The sequence below is a fragment of the Phasianus colchicus genome, chromosome Z, assembly GCF_987193195.1.
Source record: "Phasianus colchicus chromosome Z, bPhaCol1.hap1.1, whole genome shotgun sequence".
Taxonomy (NCBI): Eukaryota; Metazoa; Chordata; class Aves; order Galliformes; family Phasianidae; genus Phasianus; species Phasianus colchicus.
Window position 1 is genome coordinate 2,380,935 of NC_143476.1, and position 22,073 is coordinate 2,403,007.

The following is a 22,073-nucleotide window of genomic DNA, read 5'->3' on the forward strand; positions in this document are numbered from 1 at the left end:
ATTCCCAGGTTGTTTCTGCTTTTGTAGCATTTGTGTGCTGCAGGGTGAGCAAAAGGTTCTGCTTCTTGATTCTTCTGCAGGAGCCGCCTAAAAGGGAAATGGCCACTGAGCTGCAGACCAAGCAGTACTGCCTGACGTTGGCCAGGGGGAGCTTCTCCTGCCGCAGTGTGCTGATGACAGGTCTGGAGATGATCTGCACGGCCAGCTCGTAGGTGGGAGCCAGGAAAGGACATGATGGGAGGAGGGAGGTGTTAAGCAACATCCAAGGCATCAAAATGCATCAGAAAGCCCTGAAAAGCATCACAAAGCCACAGCCAGGAAGCTTGGGAGTATCATGAGCAGCATCCAGGATGCGAGAGATTATTTGCTACCATGCCAAATGGTAGCAGAGCTCCCCCTGCAGACATCCCAAAGCAAGACAAAACAGGAACAAACCCAGAGCTGTGCTGCACGCACCCCACAGCCACAGCATTGCAAGCTGAGGTGCCTTGCTGTGTGCTGCATTCATCCCAGTCCGTGTGAATGAAGACTCTGGAGGCAGTCAAGGCGTTGATTGAGCACGAGTGTGCTTTTATTATTATATAAAGGACAGGAGGGTGTGAGAGGTCCACGGTGATGATGGGACTCATCCTGTCTTGTCATGGAGAGAGTGGCTCAGAGCTCTCAGTGCTGCTGTCCGGTGCCTGGGACTGGAGGCCTGATTGAAAGTCCCCCTGCAAGAGGCTCTGCTCCTCCTCACTGATGCTGACCTGCTCCTGCATGGAGGTGCTGCTGTTGGGGCACTCACACTGTGCTTCAGATGGGCTGCACTGCAGAGACTCCTGGTTAAAATCCACACTTGTGACTGTGGTGTCTGGGAGGCACAGGTCAGCAACTTCAGCAGAGCCAGGTGTAATGAGAGCATGGACTTCGATGAGCTCCTTCTCTCCATTAATGTTGTTAGATGGAAGGCTGCTGTTGGAACTGCAGCAATTTGTGCTTCCTATGAGCTCTCCACTGATAGAAGCACAGAGAGCATCCTCGCTACTTGCCCTGGATCTTGTGGGTTGGCAAGGGCTCGATTCACCTAGAAAGGATACACAGGGGTTAGTGTCAAACTTTCACAAGCTGAATTACGACAGTGGTACTTGATCAGGGGTGAAGATTTAGGCACGGGATTGAACGCTAGAAAGAGATACATGTGCAGAGCAAGCTTGAATTCTATGCTCCTGAAAAGCAGGGATTTGGAAGCTGCATTTGCACCCTTACCTGCCAGGACTACCACTGCTGTTTCTGAGGGCTGCCTGGCATTGCGCTGCAGTTGGCGTTTGCTGCCAGAGGATGGCTTCCTGAGGCTGAAGCAGCAACACCAACTGCTAGCTGGTGATTCCTCAGTCTTGCTGGGTGGATTTTGTCTGGAGAGAGAAAACAGCCAATGCTGTGAGTCGTGCGTGGTGCAGGGTGAGGGAAGAGCTGCACTGAGCTCTTGGCAGCAGTTGCTTGTTCCTAGCACTGCCTGGTTTCTGCAGGAAAACACAAAAACCCACCCAAACAATGATGCTAGGTGCTGGAAAAGAAAGTCCTCTTTACCTGTCAGATGGAAAGTCAACGACGGTGTGGAATTTGCCCTGCCCAGCTGCAGGGCTTTCTTCCACTTCAATGTCCCTGCTGCTCTCTGTTACCACAGGAGAGCTGCTGTGGCCTCGCCTCTGTGCCTGTGCCTCCTCCAGGCTGAGCAGCTTTGTGGCAGCAGAAGAGACCCCCACAGACTTGGGCCCTGGGAGAGAACTGTGCCCTGTCAGGGAAAACCACAGGTAAGAGCGAGGATCAGAAAGCAGCAGCACAGCCACCACAGTTCTGGGGGAGGTGCTGTACTTTTCTCAGGCTTGCTTATCCGAGCCACTGGAAGAAGAGGAGCCCAAAATAACCATGTGGGAAGAGGTGTGTTTATGGCAAAGGACACGGTCATAATGAAGAGCAGCTTACTGTATCAAAATAGGCAAGGAAAAACCCAAGGAAATGGGGGCAGGGAACTGAGAAAGCTTCGCTGCCACACTTGCATCAATCTTCTCCTGCGTGCAAACATAATAATGACAGTTTCCTCCTTGTGAAGTTTGGGCTTGGACATTCTCAGCATCCAGCAACAGGATGCCATACCCTAATGGAAGCCCAGAGGTCTGCTGTCCCCTTGATGGTAAAAGAGTATCTCAAAGGTCCCGGAGAAGGCCTGCATTTGGTCAAGGTGTCAGGTCAAGATCAAGCTAATGGAGGAAGACACTTACCTGCTGCATCTGTGATGTCTGCTCTGGATTTGGAGCCGAAGAGGACGTCTGTGTGGTTGATGAGAAATTCCACCACATCTGACTGTGTCTGCAGCTCCATGCAGGCAGCTCTTCCGCTGGCGCAGGCAGACTCGTTCTGCTGTGATCTGTAGAAAAGGCAGATTTTAGAAGTCATTTCTCCAAGACCGTTTCCCCGAGTCTGAATTGTTGCAGCCAAAAGCTGTCAGCTGAGGCTCTGGAGACTTCCGCAGTGGGCAATCAGTGATGCCACTGCAGAAATGCCCCTGGATGATCAAGGACACGTCAGTCCCATCTCAACAAGACTGCAGAAATTGTCACCTACACATTGTGCCCGTGGGGTTGGAGAACAGCCCAGGCTCCTGCTCTTCTGTCAGCCACAGATTTTACAGGAGAAGAGCACATTTGATGGAGAAAAAGAGAGGACTGTTTTTCTTAACTGGAGAACAGAGGAAGTGTTGAAACAGAACCAGAAGTTTACCTTAAGAGGTTTGGAGCCCACACAATGGCTAGGTTCTTGGCATGCATGTTTGTGATGGTGGAGCTCCCAGCCAGACACGCCAAGTGTCTCATCAGGAACTCCAGTGTCCTGGAAAACAAGAGAGGCAAACGTTCAGCAACAACGAGCATGCCGTGCTGCAATTCAGAAAGACAAAGTCTGGAACCGCATCGTTGCCCTCTGCAATGCAGCAGGGCTGAGCTCAGCAGGCTGAGGGCAGCACTGACCTGTAGTGAGGAGCGGGCAGCTGCTGGATGACGTCCTGCATTCTGAGCAGCCGCTCCTCCTCTGTAGCGGCACCAACAGCATCCTGGAGTAGTGCAGAAAGGGAGCGAGACACCAATCAGGCTAGTACACCACTGCGAGTAAACCTCGTGGGGCTGACAGCAAAAGGGCCTCCGAGCTGGGGCACTGCTGCAGCCATCTGCCAAGAGGCCCAGGAAGAGGGAAATGAAAGACGTGGCCTTGTGCTTACCGAGAACTTGCCGTACAGCTGGTGGGTGAGCAGAGGGTTCGGGAGCTCCCTGAAGTACATCTTGCAGAGGGAGCTCACGCTGTGAATGTCACGGACGGTGAGCTCAGGAATCTGCTCCGACTCAAATTCCTGCCTGGAGAGAGGGACGCAAACCCGGTTGAGCGAGAGGAAGGCAAGCCCAAAGCCACACCAGATGCACTCAGGCTGTGTCAGTCGCAGCACTCTTACCGCAGTCTCTGGATGTTGGACGCGACGCCGGACAGGCGGTATATCCCCTGCACCACGCCGTGCTGCTCAATGAACTCAGCGCAGCTCTGGAGGACCTGGGGGACTGAAGAACACGTGCCAGCCGTCAGTGGAGCTCCTGATTCAATCGTGCTGCAGGCTGTGCTTCACATCCCATCCACTAAGCCCAGCCAGGCTTGGCTGAAGCAAATACAGATGTGCTTGTCTCTTAGGAGCATCCGCCTCACTTTATCCTTCAGCCATCAACTCCCATTACACGTGCCTCCACGGCTATCAGCCTGCCCCCTGCTAGATATGAGCTCCCTTTCATCTTCTTTAGATGCCCAGCAGAGGAAGATCTCAGGAATGGGCTGCTCCTTACCATCACGACCGGAGTGGAGAAGATGCTCTCCCAGGTCACAGCCAAACACCCTTTCCTTCTCCACCTCCCGCTCGGTCGGCTTCTTTGGGCGGGCCTTCACCAAGGAACGAAGGAAGGTGAGGATCTTGCTGCGTTTCTTGGGCTCTGCACAACAAAAGGAAGAAACCAGGTCATTTCAGGTTTGGCTCCGTTGGACGAGGCCGAGCACAGCACATTCTACAGAGCACGTCAGAACGGGAAGAACATTACCAACCAGTACATACAAAAAGGGATTTTCCCCATCTCTAGAGGAGCCCAAGGCCAGGTTAGATGGGGCCCTCGGCAGCCTGATCTAGTCTCACATTAAATGTGGGGGCTGGGAGACCATCCTGAGGAGGGTTGGAGCATGATGATCCCTGAGGTTCCTTCCATCCCAAGCCATTCTATGAAGATTCTATACTTTCCCCAAGTCCAATCATAAACACAGGAGGATTGGGCCAAATCTCTGCCCCATGGTGTGCATGAAGAATCATCAACCCAGAGAACAATGTGGGATGGATAAAGGAGGTACTAAACATGGAACACACCCCAAAAAAGACTTCATTTTGCTTCCCCACACCATCAACTGCAACATCCATACCTGGCTTTGGCACTGAGTTGATGAGTGCCTCAGGAATGTTCTTATTAATGAGTTCTACACACTCCCCTGGGAAAAATCCAACCTGTAACAAGAAGAAAAGAGAGGCCAACTATTGCATGCAGCACTTCTCAGATCTGAACTGTTAAACCAAAAGCCACATAACATTTCCTTCGGAACGTGCTTGCCTGACGTTCCATAAGACTATCCAGCAGAAAATGGCCATAGTTCACAGCATAAAGGTAATAATTTTTCAACATTTGCAGCCAAAGGCAAGGTCCTCTGACACCGACACAGGGAAACTGTTTATGTCCACTAGGCATCCTGAGCAGGCAGAGCAGCTCTAAGCTGAGATTCCTGCCTCTACTGAACTTGCACTCTCCAGTCTGAAGCTTGTGCCTACCTGGAAGCCGAGCTTGCCTCTCCACCAGGGGGTCAGCTCCTTTGGTGGCATGTCGATGACACACACGATGTCTCCCACCTGCAAGAGATTGCAACGTCAATCCCAGCTTCAGCACGGCTGGGAGGAAAGCACAGCTCAAATGACTGCATTCTTCTGCACTGCCAAACATCGCCGAGCATGAGAGCACTTGCACCAGTGCAGCTCTGAAGACATTTGCCATTGTAAAATTGAGCAACAAGGAACGCCTTGAACTGCTTACGTCAAAGGAGAGTTCATCCACTGCCTGGGCAACGTATCTCTTAATAGCATGGGCAGCAGCAATAGCTGGAACATTCACAGGTGCCACCTCATGGTCCAGCAGGGGCTTCCCCTTGTTCTCAGTCTGAAACAGAGAGCACAGGCCACAGTGAGGAGCTGGGAACCAACAAGGAGGATTTCAAGGTGAGGAGCACATCTGCAGAGAAAGCTGCAGGAAATGCACTCGGTCCTTATCGTGGGCACTTCAGAAGGAACTGCAAGTCTAATAACGGCTGTTTCTCTCCCTGGTGTGCAGCAGGCACACGCCAGCAAAGATGCATCTCTCCCCACCCAGACTAATAAGCAATGGCACTGACGCAGACAGGTGGCCTTGTCCATTTTGCCCCCTCCTTTCCTGCGCTCTTTGTGCAGGAAGGCTGACTGTTTCAGATGCTAGGAGACCGTGAAGAGGGAAACCAAAGCTACGGCTGCAGTTACAAGGTGCAAACAGTGCCATTGCAAGCACCAAGCAGCTCTCTTGAGCAGTCCAACCAACAGCGAGGCCAAACAGAGCAGAGAATGATTGTTGTTTCTGCAGCCATTTCAAGGGAAAAGTCAGTAGAGGACAAACACAACAGCCGAGATGGCTCTGGTACTTTGATAAACTTGCCACGCTTGCACTACTGTCTTGCCACAGAGGAGCTCTCTTGGAAAGCAGGAGAGCACATCTGCGGCTCACTCTGCTGGCTGCAGTCAGGGAACAAAGACCAATCAGAGCTTCATACTCTACCTCTGTCCATGCCAGGTCAGGCCCACAGCTGATCTCGCTGCACGCCACAGCCATCAGCGTAGGTGTGACAAGCTGGAACTGAAAAGAAACACACTTTTATCTTCTCTGTTCACATCTCTGCTGTGCTCCCTACAGCTGTCGGGCACACTCACACAGCCCAAGCACGCCTGCTGGTGTCCCTGGTGATGCTGTGCAGCTCTGCACAAGCTGGGGCTGGGACTCTTTGCCTAAGGGATTGGTTTCCTGTAGACCAGCTGGTCACAGCACCACAGACAGCATCCTTCTGAGGGCTGAGCTGCAGAGCACGTGGAGAAAACCCACACGTGACCAGCGTCCCATCAAAGCTGGATGAGGCTGTGTTACTAAACACGGGGCGTCACGGGCTGCTAAAGCATGTGGGGGGACAAACCATGGCAGGTACCTGGCAAGAGATCAGAACGAGGGAGAGAAATCTCACGAATCCGCAGCCGTTCCTTGTCACTTTGCTCTGATCTTCCACGAGCAAAAGCTGCAGCAGGGAAGCAGGCAGAGGGTGGAGAGAGGAGAGAGAAAGAGCAGGTCAGTTTGCTTCCACGGTTTAGCAAAGATTACAAGGGAAAAAACAAAATCTGCCCTCCCTCAACTTGAAAACTTAAGTTTTCAACTTAAAACCATTTCCCCTTGTCCTGCTGTTATCTACCCTTTCAAAGAGTTGATTCCCCTCCTCTTTTTAGGCTCCCTTTAGGTACTGAAGGCTGCCATGAGGTCACCCCGCAGCCTTCATTTCTCCAGGCTGAACAAGCCCAGCTCCCTCAGCCTGTCTTTGCAGGGGAGGTGCTCCTGTCCCCTGATCATCTCTGTGGCTTGCCTCTGGACCCTCTCCAACAGCTCCCTGTCTTTCTGGACACTGTACTGCAGCTGGGGCCTCACAAGAGCAGAGCAGGGGGGGACGATCACCTCCCTGTCCCTCATGGCCACCCCTCTGCTGATGGAGATAATGTGATCCTATGAGCTCCGCCAGCCAGCAGTTCTCAGCACTCACTGTCCCCCCGTCTCTCCCACACTGTCTCAGCTTACCTACAAGGTGCTGCACAGGACGGTGTGAAGACAAAGGGACGCAGTCGGTGCACAAGTGCAACAAGCGAGCTGCTCAGTCAGAGCTCCAGCGCTCCAATGAAGGGACGCAGCACGCACTGCTCCTCCCCTCATTCTAGCCCTTATGACATCACTGAGGGCCACCAGGCTGCTCCACCACGACGGACAGGGTGGGGAGGCAAGACCAGTCACAAGGGCAGAAGATTCCAACAGCCCAGCCCAACGTTCTGGAATCAGGGGCTGCTTGGAATTCTAGCCCAGCCAAATCCTGGAGAAGCTGGCACGGGGTCGTCATGACCAAAGCGCAGGACCTGGCGCTTGCTCTTGTTGAGCCTCGCACAACTGGCCTCAGTGCATCCCTCTGGAGGGCCTTCCTGCCCTCAGCCAGATGGACGCTTCCTCCCAGCAGCGTACCTTGCAGTGCTGGGCCCATGTCAAATCCACACTAGAGTGGCTTTTGTTACATTCAAGGGCATGTTGCAGCACCCATCTATTTCACCTGGAAGGAAATAAAGGAGGAGATGGGAGAAACACAGAACTGCTGCCAGACTGCTTTATCCCTTTCTCAGCCCAACTTCCCTTGCCTCATCCCCTACCCCAACTCCTGGATGATGCCCACAGGCTGATAGTTGGATCTCAAGTCCATAGGGCTCCTTTCACAGGGCTCCATCAAAAAGGCTGTCACACTTGTTCCGTACACTCACACTGACCCAGCAGTGGTATCACAGTCACTTAACACACACACAGCAACCAAACCCCGAGCATGCACATCCCTTCCTGCGTGACTGCAGCCCACAGCTCCCCTTCACACCTCCGTGGATCTCTGGTGTTTTACACTGATGCAGCCTCGCTGCAGCTCCGTGGCTGTCACACAAGGCCTGCAGGACCTCTTTCTCTGCAAACCCCGTCTGCAGGCATTGGTTCACGAGGTTCACCTCCTGCCCTCCTGAGCAAAAACAAGCACTAAGAACAAGAGCAAAGCACACTGGACTCGACCTGGCTGGATCCCCAACCCTCAGTCCTGTCAGACGGACCCTGGTGTGGAGACTCATCCCCAAAGCAGGCTGGACATCAGCACAGGCATCATTCTTCAAACGCCCCATCCAAGCAGCAAGGGATCAAAGCGTTGGCACAGCTGAAACAGAAATGCTGTGTGAGTTTCCTGTTAGCACTGAGCAGGAACAAATCTACCGCTGAGCAGCAGGATGTGAGACAAGCAGCAGAAGACACCCAACCTGCAGAACCAGCTCGTTTGGGGTCGGTCCAGATGTTTGTCTGCTCCCTTCCCTGGCCCAGGCCAAGCTTGTGAGCTGCTCCTCCTTTGTGCAGGGGGAAATGGTGCAGATGCCATGTGGTGGCTATGCACAGCATGCCTTGCACTTGCTTTTCCTCTCTCCATCTTCCATTAAAAAACAGCATCTCAAACCTTTCCTTGCTAAAAAAAAATCACTTAGTTAAAAAAGAACTGGCAGGCTTGCTTTTTAAACTACCTTACTTATGCAGCTTGATCCTTTAAAGCAGAAGCTCCCCAAGCAAGGAGCTACCTTAGACAAGCTCAGCCTGCAGGGAAAAGTGATTCCTCTGCGTCTGCAGACTTTGCACACATTTCCAGGTGCAGCAGTCAGCCCAGTTCTCAGCACAGCTTTACCAACCACAGAAATCCAGCTGATTTTTTCTCTCTTCTGAAACACTGCACTGCTGCAAGAAGCAAGGATTAAAACCACAGAATCACAGCACTGGGCTTGGAAGGGACCTCCAGAGATCACTGAGTCCAACCCCTGCACAACGGGCTCCCTACAGCAGGCTGCACAGCTGGGCGTCCAGGCGGCTCTGGAACATCTCCAGAGAAGGAGAACCCACAGCCTCCCTGGGCAGCCTGTTCCATGCTCACCGTGAAGAAGTTCCTGTTCTTACAAAGAAGGAAAATAGGACACCTGTTGGGAGTGAGGTCACAGAAATCTCCAACCAACAAACATTGCCCTCCAAACATTTCAGATATTTGGACGTATAAGAACAATGTAAGAGTTCTTTCTTATTGGTATCTGATACCCCGAGTTTAGGATATTTTCCTAAGAATAGTGACAAAAAAAGATATGATAAGGGGTACTTAAAGCACAGCATCTGTAATCAGATCAGACTCCTGCATTGTGAAGACTTCCATGAGTATTCCTGCAGAGTGCATCACTTAGTCTCTCTTTAGCCTTGTGTTCATGGTTTTCCTGTAAGAGCTTGTCTAAACACTGCCTGTAATCGTGGTTATGCTAGAAGCATTTGGATTTCTTGATCCTCAGTGTGATTTCAATAACAAATGCAGATGTTTTTTTGTTAGGGACAGCTTTCAATTTCTCAACTGAAATTTCAATATTGCATTAGGTGTTGACAACCACGGGGCTGCAGTACAGAGAATTACAGGAAGATTAATTTCTCCATCTCCATGCTCCTAGACATTTATGATTACAGTGATGTAGTTATATACAAAGTTGCAAGATACCAAAGCTAGAATAACCTCTTGGTGCAGCAGGATGTCTGGAGCCCAAGTGCAGAGTCTCAGTGTTCCAAAGCCTTGAAGAGGTGCACCGTATGTGCTGGGGCTGATGACACAGACACTGGAGCAAGGCCAGTGTGATGTTAGAAACTTGACCAGCAGCTGATCTGTTGTCAGCCATTTCTGGACACAAACGGGATCTGGTCGACTTAGGACATGACCTTTGGACTGGAGAGCAACTCCCCGAGGAATCACACAGCCACTGCAGACCGTTGGCAAGAACCCCATACCAAAACAGCTCATCTGCAATCAGTTTTTAATCTGTGCAGCAGTGATTGGAACAGGCGCACGCTCTCTGGAAGTGCAGGAATGCTCACAAGTGGAATGTACATCACCTGTGTGCTCCAGCTCTTCTGTGTGCATGCTAGGAGCAGTGATCCCCCTGCACCCAGGGCTGCAATAAAGTCCTGTTGGGTTTCTAACCTGCCAGCCAGCAGCCCAGGCTGCCCAGAGCCACATCCAGCCTGGCCTTGGTTGCCTGCAGGGATGGGGCATCCACAGCCTCCCTGGGCAACCTGTTCCAGTGCCTCACCACCCTCTGGCTGAAAAACTTCCTCCTCACATCCAACCTAAACCTCAACACCCCCCGTCTCAGTTTAAAGCCATTCCCCACTTGTCCCATCACTATCCACCCTCCAAAACAAAACACCTCGGCTGTTCAACACTGAAAGAGCAAAATAACCCACAGCTCTTACTTCCACTGTATGCAGTTAATTCCAAACTTAAGGTCACAGGTTAATTACTCATGTGATCCTTCCTGACAGAAGAACTACTCGTAGTGATGTGTAGGAGTAAGGAACAGTTTGAAAAGGTCATGGACATATTAGAACTTGCAGCATTTATCTTAATAGATGCCTACATTGCAAAGCATTTTGTAAAACACACGTTACAAGTACTGTGCATTGGATTACACTATATCAAACTCTAAGTAACAATACAGGTTGCTTTTAAATCTACACTTACATGTTTTCTTCTAACTCCTTGATAAAATTCCTTACTACCTTCAGTTTTATAGCCAAAGCAGTGTTTGAGCTGGTAATGTACTCTTGAACAGCACTGCTGCCTTTAACATTTGTATGTTTAGATCTGAAAAGAGAAGTTGGTCATTACTTCATGATGAGAGAATCTTATATGACAAAACAGAATTACAAAAATCTGACAATACTGTAAAATGCCAGCGTAAGAATGTGGCTTTGATTTTTTTTTTCTTTTCTTTCTTTTTTTTTTGAAATGGTGAGTGTACCATTAATTCAAGACAAGAATTTTGTTTGTAAGTCGATCTCTATAACTGTTCTTGGCATCATTCTGTAGGATGAACTAGATACATGGAATTTGGCACTGACTCCCCAGGGCAGTGGTTTGGCACTGAGCTGACAAAGGCCAAAGAGCATTTGCACAATGCTCTCAGACACAGGGCTTGACCCAGAGGAGGTCCGGTGTGGAACCAGGAGGTGGAATACATGATCCTCGAGGTCCCTTCCAAATACAGATATTCCATGATCCTCTAATACTTATATTCCCAAGTCCTGTACACAGTGCTCAGGTGCTGAATTGAAAGGTTCCATGAAACAGTGAGGTATCTATGTCCCTTTACCACTCAGTTAGTCAATTTGCCACATGGATCTTTTATCCAGTCACATTAAAAAAACACTCAAAGTATTTCCTTCAGTCTTCCATTCTGATAGAGCTTTCTAGAGCAAATAAAGAGTTGCAACTCAGAATGTCCACACCTCCCTTCCTGCACCCTGCATACTTTTTTCATTGCACTGTGATTACGTACCATTCTATTGTCACCCTCATTCTGTCCTTATCTAGGCAGTTTACTGACATTAAATTTTCCAACAACAGATGCCCACGAGTACAGCCAGCCTGGAAATATTTTGATTACTTACCTTTGTCCTGATGTCCTTGTAGGAGGTGGGACATTTCTCCATCTCAGCAGCAGAGGGCAGGAGGGGTCCAAGGTGAGGGCACGCTCTCCTCTGTTTTTCTGGCACTCAGAGACAAAGGGAACAAGAAAACCAGATGTGTTTCCCTGCCCATGGCAAACACCAGCCTTTCCATCCTTACAGTCCTTCCTGCCATCAGCAGAGATATTTTGCTTTCTTGTGCCACTTCATCCCTTTAGCATCTGGCATTCTAACAAAAAAGTACTGTAACACAAGAATTTTAATATTTTCATATTAAATGTCAGAATTAGAACCATTATGTTTACCAAATATTTAAAACGTTCAACCCAGTGAGAAGTGAATTGATGTTGTATTTAGCATTCAGATAAGAACTTGTAAAGGAAGTAAAAAGTGCTGCTTTCATAAACTATAGTCTCATTGTCAAGCCTTGCGCTGTCTCAGCAGATTATTACAGAATGTTCATTCAAGCAGGAATTCAGAGATGCGTCTGAATTGATAACAACAACGAATAATTAAGAAAGCTTGACTGCAGTCTGCTTGAGGATTCCAGTCTGAAGTGTGTTCCACCTGATGACAACTGGGAATGTCTTTCTCTCACCATTAGAACCATTGCACCTCTGACTAAACACATAGCTAATCACCACTGAAAACCTAGATGCAATTTCTGCAGTGCACAGACCAACTGCATGTTGATTAACATTCAGAGAGATTGTGCAGGTGTCCTTTTAGGAACTGGCCTACAGTATGCTAAGAGGGATGGATGTGGGGACATTAGGATAACGTGCCCTCTGCCTGTTAAGACAGCCCCAGCAGAGCAGGTCAGCAGGCTGAAGAGCTGCGTGGGTCACCAGGGCTCAGAGACTTCACTCGGCCATCTGAAAGTGGAGGGACTTCAGCCCAAGCTGCCCTTTTCCATGCAGGCAAGGAGGCCAAGAGAAGGTGGATCGGCACGGTTCTGGTGCAGACAGGGGCTGCAGTGTGAGCAGGCCTACACAGACAAGGCTGTGCCCACACAGAGTGACAGCAGCTTTCGCTGTGAGCAGATTCCCAGGGGGCCTGAGCCATGGCAGTTCTTGATGGCAGCATGTTCCAATCAGCCCTGGAAGTCTTCTCTGGACGTCTGTCGCATTCTGGAATCCACACTGAGGACGCAGTCGCTGTGTCAGAGCAGCTGGCAGAGTCACGGGGAACCGTGACGTAGTTGGCCCAGGGAGCAACAACAAGGCCTGCACTGCTCAGCCAGCCCAGGCCAAAGGGGAGCACGAGAGAGAGCAGAGGAGAGAGGGGGGGAAAGAGGGCCAGGAAGGAAAGGCCTGTGCCTGAATGGACGTGTAGCAGCAGCTGCTGACAGCAAACTCGGTGATGGCAGGGGCACAGCAGAGCAGTGCAATGCTGGCAGCTTCCTGTGTCTTTCACACAGGCACTGCAGACATGGCCAGCACTGGGAGATCAGCAGAACTGCTGCACACCTCTGCCAGCCCAGGCCAGAGGAGTGCAGAACAGTGAGCTGCTGCTGAGGGGAGAGAGGATGGCCTGAGAGCTGACCTGAGAGGCAGGGCTGGCTGTGTTACAGCAGCCTCTGTGTCCTCCTCCTGTGTCTGTGAGGGCCAGAGGGCCAGAAGAGAACATGCCCAGACAACGAAGCCCTGCTGTCCTCTGCTGCTCAGCTGGAGAGATGTTCCGCCTTCCTGAAGGACGCTGATCCAAAGGGAAGGAATCAAAGGAAGTCCAGGCTGGCTGTCCTTGTGGGCATCAGCTGCTGGCAGCTGCCTCTGTGCTGCCATGGGCAGGGCACAGCACACACAGTGTTTGCAGTTCCCTGTGTGACACTGGCCCTGGTGACCTGACAGCCATAGGGAGACAAGAGAAAGAGCTGCCTCCCTCTGCCAGATGAGGCAAAGGTGAGAATCCCAGAATCACAGCATGGCCCGGGTTGGAAAGGAGCTCAAGGTTCATGAATCTCCAACCCTTGGCTCTCCAAGGGTGCACAGGGGGCTTTGTTCTCCCTGTGGTGCAGCTTCAGTGCCAACTCACAGCTGAGCTGGTTGGCACACTGTGACAGCCTGCCGCTCTGAAGCTCTTGGGGCAGTGCTCAGTTCTTTCTGAAGTACTCTGCAAAATGCTGCTTCTCCTTCACCAAGTCTGTTTCCAGACAGACGTCTTTTTCTCCTCTGTACACACAAACAGTATCTTGTAACTCCTTGGCACAGTGCTCAGAAGTGATACTTCTGGAAGCACGTCAGAGAAAAGTGGCCTTGTCCCAGTGGACTTTCAGAGCAGATGAGAACAAGTCTTGGTTGACGGCTTTCTTCTGCTTCTGGAACTGCACAGGCAGGTTGTGTGTTGTCATACTTTATGCCAGAGTGCCAAACTGAAGCAGTTTCTGCCACTTCTTTTTTTCATACTTGTCACTCTTTGCTATTTCTGAGAGCTTAACTTAGTCATTTTTAATGCGCTCTCATCTAAACTACTGTGTCCTCCAGTGTCAGTGTTGTATGAATCAGGACTGTGGGATTTCATCAGTGAAAGGATTCTGCTCTAATGACTGTCATTCTAAAGCTGATATTGTTTCTACCGCATCAGGCTTGCATGAAGCATCTTTGATCAACAGAGAAATCAGAAAAATTGCTTTTCCTATTGCAGTTTCCTTTTAACTAGTGATGAAAGCTGTCAGTTTATTTTTGGCACCAGAAATCCTGGGATGCAACCAGGTTAGATAAGAAGTGACACTGAGTCAACAGTAAAGGAGCAGAGATGAGACAGCATCACACAGCTCTGGAAAAGATGTTCCAGCTCTGTGTCTACCTACACCTTCAGGAGATGAAAAGTACTGGCTTACTGAGGTGTCCTGGGTTGCAGGCTCTGTTAATCTCCATTTCTGGAAGAGCTGCTTGCAATAAATACCTTTTAAGGTGAATGAGCTTGATAGAAGTAGGGTGTGAAAGAGATGGATTTGCTGTTTCCCCGAAGGTGCAGGAGTATTGCTGTGCCTACAGTCAGTAATCAAGGCAGAAATCACTGTGTTCCTCAGAATGAAAAGCAAAAGAATAAAAATCTTTTTGGGAGTGACAGCACGCCTGAATGAAGCACAAATCTAAACATTTAAAATAAGGGCTAGTGTCAAAGGGACTTGCAGTATTTCTCGTGAAGAAATATTTGATGCTTCTTTATGAAAGTCATCCTAACAAAAGTGTACTGATGTCTTTGCTGAGGATTTGCTTGGTTCCAGCCTGAAGGTGTGCACAGGCATGAGCAGGCAGTGCTGAGCTGCAGGTGAGTGCCTGTGTCCCACAGCAGGAAACCCGTGGATGTCTTCAGGGGTTTGAAATGGGCAGAGCTGTGAAACCTGCAGGCTTTCACTGAAATTGTCCTCTGCTTTATTTTGTAATCTTAGTTTCACCAATGCTTTCCAATATGATTTTCGTATGAGTGCAGATACATGGGATAGGATTTAAAGTTTTTATGGTGCTGCTGTATAATTTTCTGTAGTCATCATAAGCCAATAAAAAAAATAAATGGCAATCAGTCAATCTATTAACAACCTGTGGCACGTGTCAAAACAATGAAATTTCTTGCAGGAAGACAATATTGCTATATAATAATGTGGCTATCCAAAACTGTTAATTATACTTTCGGAGCTGGAGATAATCCTGAAATGCGGGACTTTGATCTTAGCCAAGAATAATAAAAGTTATTATCGTTCTTAAATTGGCAGCTGCTATCAAAAGCCTGTGTCTTATTTCCCTTTTAGTAACACTGGCTAAATCAGAGAAAATGATAAAAGAATTTCATGATTGCAGCTTAGGGAATCTTTCCCACATGACCAGAAGTAATCTATGTCCAAAAATGTCTGTAAATATATTTTCTATATTATTTTGCTATATGAATTGATATTTGAGATGAAAGGACAAAACATTTTGCGTACATAGATAAGCAATGCAAATTTCCTGGATTGTTTTAGAGAAAAAAGCTCCGGTTATCAGATTGTTTCCATGCAGAAATAAGATTTACAGAAAAATTCTCATTATTCTCATTCATGAATGAATAAGTTCAAAAAAGAGATGTGGGGGATGTTGTTTCAATTCCAGGTGATTGTAGGAAGGACTGTCAGGATGGAAAGGCTAGTGTCTGCCATGGGCAAAGAAACACTTCTGGTTTTCATGTTCCCTTTGTCTTTGAGTGCAAGAGGCTATGAGGAGAGTGTGCCCTAAACTTGGACCCTTTTTGACCATTTCAGCAGAGATGGAGAAGTGTTCAACCTTCTAGAAAGACTTCAGGACAAAGATATGTAATGAAAATAAGTCCAGGTTGGCTGTCCTTGTGGGCATCAGCTGCTGACATCTGCATAGTTGTTGCTATGGGAATGGCAGAACAGGTGGAATCTTGCATATCCTTGTGTGACACAAGCACTGGTGAATTCAAAGCCAGAGGGGTATAATAGAAAGAGTATCACCCTCCCTGGAAAGGCTGGTGTTTGCCATGGGCAGGGAAACACATCTGGTTTTCATTTTCTCTTTCTCTTTGAGAGCCAGATAAACAGGGGAGAGTGTGCCCTCACCTTGTAACTCCCCTGCCCTCTGCTGCTGAGATGGTGAAATGTCCCAGCTTCTAGAAGGACATCAGGACAAAGATATGTAATGAAAATAAGTCCAGGCTGGCTGTCCTTGTGGGCATCAGCTGCTGCCATCTGCATTGCTGCTGCCATGAGCATGGCACAGCAGGTAACAGACTGCTTTTCCTTGTGTGACACAGGAGCTCTTGACTTGAAAGAAAGAAGGATGCAATAGAAAGACCTGCAACCTCTGCCAGACTTCACAAAGGTGAGTGGGATGTTGTTTCAATTAGTGCTGATGTCAGGAAGGACTGTAAGGATGGAAAGGCTGGTGTTTGCCATGGGCAGGGAAACACATCTGGTTTTCATTTTCTCTTTCTCTTTGAGTGCCAGATAAACAGGGGAGAGTGTGCCCTCACCCTGCAACTCTCCTGCCCTCAGCTGCTGAGAGGGAGAAATGTCCCAGCTCCTGGAAGGACATCAGGACAAAGGTATGTAATGAAAATAAGTCCAGGCTGGCTGTCCTTGTGGGCATCAGCTGCTGGCATCTGCATTGCTGCTGCCATGAGCATGGCAAAGGAGGTAAAAGATTGCTTTTCCTTGTGTGACACAGGAGCTCTTGACTTGACAGTTAGAGGGATGCAATAGATAGAGCTGCAACCTCTGCCAGACATGGCAGAGGTGAGTGGGATGTTGTTTCAATTAGTGCTGATGTCAGGAAGGACTGTAAGGATGGAAAGGCTGGTGTTTGCCATGGGCAGAAAAACACATCTGGTTTTCATTTTCTCTTTCTCTTTGAGTGCCAGATAAACAGGGGAGAGTGTGCCCTCACCTTGCAAGTCTCCTGCCCTCTGCTGCTGAGAGGGAGAAATGTCCCAGCTTCTGGAAGGACATCAGGACAAAGATATGTTATAAAAATAAGTCCAGGCTGGCAGTCCTTGTGGGCATCAGCTGCTGGCATCTGCATTGCTGCTGACATGAGCATGGCACAGCAGGTAACAGATTGCTTTTCCTGGTGTGACACAGGAGCTCTTGACTTGAAAGCTAGAGGGATGCAATAGAAAGAGCTGCAACCTCTGCCAGACATGGCAAAGGTGAGTGGGATGTTGTTTCAATTAGTGCTGATGTCAGGAAGGACTGTAAGGATGGAAAGGCTGGTGTTTGCCATGGGCAGGGAAACACATCTGGATTTCATTTTCTCTTTCTCTTTGAGTGCCAGATAAACAGGGGAGAGTGTGCCCTCACCTTGTAACTCCCCTGCCTTCTTCTGCTGAGATGGTGAAATGTCCCAGCTTCTAGAAGCACATCAGGACAAAGATATGTAATGAAAATAAGTCCAGGCTGGCTGTCCTTGTGGGCATCAGCTGCTGGCATCTGCATTGCTGCTGACATGAGCATGGCACAGCAGGTAACAGATTGCTTTTCTTTGTGTGACACAGGAGCTCTTGACTTGAAAGCTAGAGGGATGCAATAGACAGAGCTGCAACCTCTGCCAGACATGGCAAAGGTGAGTGGGATGTTGTTTCAATTAGTGCTGATGTCAGGAAGGACTGTAAGGATGGAAAGGCTGGTGTTTGCCATGGGCAGGGAAACACATCTGGTTTTCATTTTCTCTTTCTCTTTGAGTGCCAGATAAACAGGGGAGAGTGTGCCCTCACCTTGCAACTCTCCTGCCCTCTGCTGCTGAGAGGGAGAAATGTCCCAGCTCCTGGAAGGACATCAGGACAAAGGTATGTAATGAAAATAAGTCCAGGCTGGCAGTCCTTGTGGGCATCAGCTGCTGGCATCTGCATTGCTGCTGACATGAGCATGGCACAGCAGGTAACAGATTGCTTTTCCTGGTGTGTCACAGGAGCTCTTGACTTGAAAGCTAGAGGGATGCAATAGACAGAGCTGCAACCTCTGCCAGACATGGAAAGGTGAGTGGGATGTTGTTTCAATTAGTGCTGATGTCAGGAAGGACTGTAAGGATGGAAAGGCTGGTGTTTGCCATGGGCAGGGAAACACATCTGGTTTTCATTTTCTCTTTCTCTTTGAGTGCCAGATAAACAGGGGAGAGTGTGCCCTCACCTTGTAACTCCCCTGCCTTCTTCTGCTGAGATGGTGAAATGTCCCAGCTTCTAGAAGCACATCAGGACAAAGGTATGTAATGAAAATAAGTCCAGGCTGGCAGTCCTTGTGGGCATCAGCTGCTGGCATCTGCATTGCTGCTGACATGAGCATGGCACAGCAGGTAACAGATTGCTTTTCCTAGTGTGACACAGGAGCTCTTGACTTGACAGCTAGAGGGATGCAATAGATAGAGCTGCAACCTCTGCCAGACATGGCAAAGGTGAGTGGGATGTTGTTTCAATTAGTGCTGATGTCAGGAAGGACTGTAAGGATGGAAAGGCTGGTGTTTGCCATGGGCAGAAAAACACATCTGGTTTTCATTTTCTCTTTCTCTTTGTGTGCCAGATAAACAGGGGAGAGTGTGTCCTCACCTTGCAACTCTCCTGCCCTCTGCTGCTGAGATGGTGAAATGTCCCAGCTTCTAGAAGGACATCAGGACAAAGATATGTAATGAAAATAAGTCCAGGCTGGCTGTCCTTGTGGGCATCAGCTGCTGGCATCTGCATTGCTGCTGCCATGAGCATGGCAAAGCAGGTAAAAGATTGCTTTTCCTTGTGTGAAACAGCAGCTTTTGAGTTGAAAGCGAGAGGGATGCAATAGATAGAGCTGCAACCTCTGCCAGACATGGCAAAGGTGAGTGGGATGTTGTTTCAATTAGTGCTGATGTCAGGAAGGACTGTAAGGATGGAAAAGCTGGTGTTTGCCATGGGCAGGGAAACACATCTGGTTTTCATTTTCTCTTTCTCTTTCAGTGCCAGATAAACAGGGGAGAGTGTGCCCTCACCTTGCAACTCTCCTGCCCTCTGCTGCTGAGAGGGAGAAATGTCCCAGCTTCTGGAAGGACATCAGGACAAAGATATGTTATAAAAATAAGTCCAGGCTGGCAGTCCTTGTGGGCATCACCTGCTGGCATCTGCATTGCTGCTGACATGAGCATGGCACAGCAGGTAACAGATTGCTTTTCCTGGTGTGACACAGGAGCTCTTGACTTGACAGCTAGAGGGATGCAATAGCAAGAGCTGCAACCTCTGCCAGAAATGGCAAAGGTGAGTGGGATGTTGTTTCAATTAGTGCTGATGTCAGGAAGGACTGTATGGATGGAAAGGCTGGTGTTTGCCATGGGCAGAAAAACACATCTGGTTTTCATTTTCTCTTTCTCTTTGAGTGCCAGATAAACAGGGGAGAGTGTGCCCTCACCTTGCAACTCTCCTGCCCTCTGCTGCTGAGAGGGAGAAATGTCCCAGCTTCTGGAAGGATATCAGGACAAAGATATTTTATAAAAATAAGTCCAGGCTGGCTGTCCTTGTGGGCATCACCTGCTGGCATCTGCATTGCTGCTGACATGAGCATGGCACAGCAGGTAACAGATTGCTTTTCTTTGTGTGACACAGGAGCTCTTGACTTGAAAGCTAGAGGGATGCAATAGACAGAGCTGCAACCTCTGCCAGACATGGCAAAGGTGAGTGGGATGTTGTTTCCATTGCTGCTGATGTCAAGAAGGACTGTAAGGATGAAAAGGCTGGTGTTTGCCATGGGCAGGGAAACACATCTGGTTTTCATTTTCTCTTTCACTTTGAGTGCCAGATAAACAGGGGAGAGTGTGCCCTCACCTTGTAACTCCCCTGCCCTCTTCTGCTGAGATGGTGAAATGTCCCAGCTTCTAGAAGGACATCAGGACAAAGATATGTAATGAAAATAAGTCCAGGCTGGCAGTCGTGGGCATCAGCTGCTGGCATCTGCATTGCTGCTGACATGAGCATGGCACAGCAGGTAACAGATTGCTTTTCCTGGTGTGACACAGGAGCTCTTGACTTGACAGCTAGAGGGATGCAATAGACAGAGCTGCAACCTCTGCCAGACATGGCAAAGGTGAGTGGGATGTTGTTTCAATTAGTGCTGATGTCAGGAAGGACTGTAAGGATGGAAAGGCTGGTGTTTGCCATGGGCAGGGAAACACATCTGGTTTTCATTTTCTCTTTCTCTTTGAGTGCCAGATAAACAGGGGAGAGTGTGCCCTCACCTTGCAACTCTCCTGCCCTCTGCTGCTGAGAGGGAGAAATGTCCCAGCTTCTGGAAGGACATCAGGACAAAGGTATGTAATGAAAATAAGTCCAGGCTGGCTGTCCTTGTGGGCATCAGCTGCTGGCATCTGCATTGCTGCTGACATGAGCATGGCACAGCAGGTAACAGATTGCTTTTCCTGGTGTGACACAGGAGCTCTTGACTTGACAGCTAGAGGGATGCAATAGACAGAGTTGCAACCTCTGCCAGACATGGCAAAGGTGAGTGGGATGTTGTTTCAATTAGTGCTGATGTCAGGAAGGACTGTAAGGATGGAAAGGCTGGTGTTTGCCATGGGCAGGGAAACACATCTGGTTTTCATTTTCTCTTTCTCTTTGAGTGCCAGATAAACAGGGGAGAGTGTGCCCTCACCTTGCAACTCCCCTGCCCTCTTCTGCTGAGATGGTGAAATGTCCCAGCTTCTAGAAGGACATCAGGACAAAGGTATGTAATGAAAATAAGTCCAGGCTGGCTGTCCTTGTGGGTATCAGCTGCTGGCATCTGCATTTCTGCTGCCATGAGCATGGCACAGCAGGTAAGGGATTGCTTTTCCTTGTGGGACAACTGTTAAGCCATTCTGATTCACCCTTTTCATCCACAGCATACAGATTTTTCCCACACTGCTGTTTCTGTCCAGCAATGTTCATATGTGCAATGGTACAGAGGTTGGTGGCCCTGCCTGTGGGAGGGAGTTGGAGATTCCTGATCCTTGAGGTCCCTTCCAACCCGGGCCATTCTGTGTGTGTGTGTGTGACTGGCTAAACACCAATTGTTGCTAGCTCAGCAGGTATACTGCTAATTATTGAACGTCTGACAGCTGCTTATCAACACTTGGCCACTATTTCTGGACAGCTGCTCATCCCTGAAGAGAGAGAAGTTTGGAAGGAGGACAGAGGGGAGTCTCTTGATGCCTGCCTGTTGCATCCCAACCTGCCCACAGAGTGAGTCAGTTCGGCCTTGTGTGGAGGCCCTGGCTTCTTTGGAGTCTGTTTTTCTTTTGCTGAGCTTCTCCTATCCAAACAGAATGGCCTTACAACATGCTTTCTGGTCCTTAATACTATACCCATGCAATTTGTAACTATTACAGTTCTGTAAGTGAGAATTGATCACATGATTGAACAACTGTATTTCTAAAACATGTTATGAAATAGCTTCTTTTTACTAATACTAATAAAGTCTTTCTACTTTTTCAAACTGTTTCTAAGGGCAAATTACAAAACACATGGTGCTGTACTGCTTCAGAGCAATCCCACATTTGATAGCCAGTGCAGAAACAACATTCCATCCTACAGCATTAGCTAGTTCAGAGGTACCAGACATGTATCTGGATGTGGCTGTTGTGCGTAACTGGGGCTGAGGGATCAGAAATGACAGCTCCACTCTTGGAGACCACAGAACTAAAATGGAAAGATAAAATAGTTGCAGGGCAATTGTTCTCTGTGCCTGAAGCAGGGACCGATTTATGGGGGAGAGATTTAACAGTTAAATGAGGATTACAGCTGCAAGTCTGTTAAACACATATCAGGGGTCAATGAATGTGTTAACAGCTGGTGATGAGAAGAAATGAATCCAAAGGTGTGGGCAGGGGAAGGAAATCGGGGTGGACTCACAATTTTCTTTTACAAAGAACTGCCCAAGGAGGGAGTGGAGCTGTGAAACAGCAACAATATCCCATAGCCTTAGAAGGGAGAGTGGGTCTAAAAGCTGTAACACAGACACTGGTTAAGGATGTCTTCTGGAACCTTGTCTGTTGCCTTATAACACCCCAGTCCTGTCGGCACGGAAGGCAGACGGCACGTATCGGCTGGTGCAAGATGTAAGGAAATGACTGAACCCGTTCTCAAAAGACAGCCTGTGGTTCCTAACCCCTACACCCTAATGAGTCAGATCCCACACGGGCAGCAGTGGTTTGG

At 48.9% G+C, this 22,073-nt stretch overlaps 1 protein-coding gene across 1 annotated transcript in view; it reads right to left on the reverse strand.

Moving 5' to 3' along the window:
- Window positions 1-602: 602 nt before the first annotated feature.
- Window positions 603-22,073, reverse strand: part of LOC149912206 (rho GTPase-activating protein 32-like) — a 110,874-nt gene continuing 89,403 nt past the window's right edge. The window contains exons 3-4 of the mRNA XM_090130944.1: window positions 1,249-1,394; window positions 603-1,066 (exon numbers count right to left, since the gene is read on the reverse strand). Coding sequence (XP_089987070.1) covers window positions 639-1,066; window positions 1,249-1,394 — 574 coding nt within the window. The 3' untranslated portion in view covers window positions 603-638. The remainder of the gene's footprint in view (window positions 1,067-1,248; window positions 1,395-22,073) is intronic.